General features: G+C 59.5%; 1 protein-coding gene across 1 annotated transcript in view; it reads left to right on the top strand.

Moving 5' to 3' along the window:
• The window catches only part of CHMP6 (charged multivesicular body protein 6), a 6,696-nt gene extending 4,284 nt beyond the window's left edge, over nt 1–2,412 (top strand). Inside the window, exons 7-8 of the mRNA XM_007462337.1 lie at nt 749–803; nt 1,492–2,412. Of these exons, the coding sequence (XP_007462399.1) occupies nt 749–803; nt 1,492–1,547 (111 nt within the window). The 3' untranslated portion in view covers nt 1,548–2,412. The remainder of the gene's footprint in view (nt 1–748; nt 804–1,491) is intronic.
• The last annotated feature ends 583 nt before the right edge of the window (nt 2,413–2,995 follow it).

Here is a 2,995-nt window from a genome sequence, read left to right as displayed (position 1 = left end):
ATGCCGACCCTCCTAGCTCCCTCAGCCCTTTCCTCCCCAGTGGGCAGTGTGTGGGTTTTAGATCAAATGGGGTTTTTTTCCCTCTTGTGGCCGGTCACTCGCTGTCACACACAGGGCCTCCATGTGTTGGCCCAGAGGCCTCTAACAAGCCAACCATCACTTCAGGCCCTGAGTCTGTGTTTGCTCCCTGATGGAGGGCGTCTCCATCTCTGTGGGCCCCTGCCTAAGCAAGCCGAATTCACACCGTGCCCACCAGCCTGCCACCCCCCAGCCATAGGCCAGGCCAGGCAAGCAGGTCCTTAGCACTGCTGCTCGCTGCCTGGGGGCCCTATGTGCACCTGCCTGCTGATTTACTTCCTCCCAAGGCCCGAGAGGTAGACCAGCGCTCGCTGGAACAACAGGTACACCCAGGTACCACCACCTGAGGCAGAGGTGCCACTGGGGCCCCTGACCTGCATGGGTGCCTGTTTCAGAGCCCTTGTCTCAGACTCAGAATGGAACTTTGGGTTGGAAGCCCCTCAGGCTCTGGGCCGTTGGAAGCAGCCACGTTTTGTGGTCACTGTGCCCCCAGTGATATGAGTTGCAGAGATGCCAGAAGCCAGGGAGGATACACCCTGGGCTTGTGTGCTGGAGGATTTGTGTCCTATTTAAATCCCGCTGAGAGCGGCTAAGTGAACAGGATACTGTTCTCTCCAAGAGAAGGACAAGGTGATTGTATCTCACAGCCTTTATCCTCTGTTTCTTGCAGGAACAGATAGAGCTGCCAGAGGTTCCTTCAGAGCCCCTTCCTGAAAAGATCCCAGGTACCCTCCTCGTTATGTCCTTTGGAGAACCGTGCGTTCTAGAGCAAAGCAAAATATCCTGGCCTCTGGGCCCTGCCCTTCCTGCTTGGTGAGGGTCGGGCCCCAACCCCCCTGCTTGGTGGGCGTGTTTGCTGGCACCAGCTCAGGTGGAGTGCGGGCCTCGCCCTGAGGTTGAGCCCAGGCTTCTGAGCAGTTTCGGTAACCTCGTAAGAGCCAAACCCCGTTCAGAGAGGCGAATCCCAAAGTTAGAGTCGGGAAAGGGCCAGTTTAGCTGTGCAGGCTCTTCTGGGTCCAACCCAGGACCAGCCGTCCACTAAATGTCACTGGGACGACCTTCCCCGCAGCATCGCTTAACACGCCTTCAGAAATTCTCTCTCCGCCCGGACTCGTCTTTCGCGATTCCTCCTCAGTTCTTTCTGCTCCCTTGCTGCTTCTTGACCTCCTTTCTGGGGTCCGTGGGTAGGGGTGCACGCCCACCTGCTGTGCTGTCCTGAGTGCTTGTGCCCGGTGCCTGCTGTTTGTCATCCCTCCCGGCTTCTGTGTGTAACTCGCCTTTCTCAGAGCTGTGCCTGTTCTTCCCAGAGCGCGAAGCCCTGACCTGGCTCCTTGCTGCCTCTTGTCCTTTTCGGGAAGTTCCCTCCTCTGGGGTCTTCTGTACGCGACAGATATCTCTATGTTTCCTCCACAGAGAAAGTCCCCGTCAAGGCCAGGCCCCGACAGGCGGAAGTGGTGGCAGCCTCGTAACTTGTGTGGGACTCACGGGGATTCCAGAGGACTGGGGCCCGCAGAGTTTGGGTGCGTGTCCGGCCCTGGCCGGGCTCCCAGGAGGCTGGCGCTGGGCCAGGTGGGCCGGGAGCTGACGGAGCAGCACAGCACACACAGGGCTCCTGATCAGGATGACTACGGAGCGTTTTCCTGGCGCTGCTGTCTTGCTCTCGTTTCTGGATTAAATGGCAACATTCAAACTCTCCAGCCAAACGCAGCTTCTGCAGCTGTGGTTCCCATGGGCCACGGCCAGGCCCAACGCTCCTGGTGCTGGTCACACCTCCCTCCCCGGGTCGCGCGGCTCCATGGGCCAGTGTCTCCGCCACCCTGTCTTCTGTGGAAGGCACATCAGACCTGGCCTCCCCACCCTTCCCTTTCCCTTCTTCCTGCTGCTCCCATTAGCTGGCAGGGCTTTGGTTAAGGGGGCCCTCCCTTGGCCTGGCTCCCGGACGTGCCCAGTTTCCATGTAGACTTCGGGGTGGTAACCTCTCTGCTTCCACGTCGGCGTTTGTGGGTGGTGGACCAGGAGGGGTGCGTCCCTGCTGGATTTTGATGGCTCTAGGAGGTCTGCCCACCCCATCACTCCTGGGGCCATACAGAGGCCCAGTCCTGCTGACAGACATTCCAGGATAGCCGGCCAGTGTGGCTGCGGGTCCCCGAGCTGCCAGCTTCAAGCTGTTAGCAGCCAAGTGGAGACTGGGAAGGATGGAAGTGACTTCCCTAGTTCACGGTTCGTTTTGGAATTAGACAATCTCCCTGAGATTTCACTCCCAACAAGAAGACAAAGGGGGCCCTCTTAGCCCCCCAGACAGGCCAGCCCCATATTAAAGTTGACACCCACACAGCCTGCTGCCTTGTGGGCTGGGGTCCATGGAAGGGCAGGTTGGTGTGGTTCTTCCCTCAGGTCCCTGGAACACAGTCCCTTGACCCTCCCGGGGCACTTGGCACCTGGCTGGTCAGTGCCACACAGGGGCTGGGGCCTCAGGAGCCAGTGAGGTTCTAGCCCTGCCCGGCTGTGGATGGAAGGCAGTCACCTGTGGGCACCTGCCCGCAGCAAGGTGCAGGGCGGTACTCTGGCCCCACCTCCCTTAGAAGGGGTGCTGGTGGTTTCTCATTTTTCAAGGGGTTTTGCGTGACTCCCGTGGCTGGTGGCTGGGAGGGCGTGCAGTTTGGTGCCTGTGGGGTGTGGGGGTCTGGTTTGGAGTCCTGATGTCTAGGTAGGAAGCCAGATGCCCCAGGGAGCGAGCAGGCAACAGCAAGGACAGACAAGTGGGTGTCCCACCTGAGGGGGGGCTCCACACCCTCCACCCAGAGGGCATGGTGGGATGTGGCCAAGTTGCCAGGTCTGGAGTTCTTCAAGAGGAGCTAGAAACCCAGGCTTTCAGCCGACAGTCTTGCTTTGTGTAAAAGCACCCTTACCAGGTGCA

Source organism: Lipotes vexillifer, unplaced genomic scaffold, assembly GCF_000442215.2.
Source record: "Lipotes vexillifer unplaced genomic scaffold, Lipotes_vexillifer_v1.1 scaffold1691, whole genome shotgun sequence".
In the NCBI taxonomy this organism is placed as follows: domain Eukaryota; kingdom Metazoa; phylum Chordata; class Mammalia; order Artiodactyla; family Lipotidae; genus Lipotes; species Lipotes vexillifer.
This window is presented reverse-complemented; position numbering and strand designations above follow the sequence as displayed.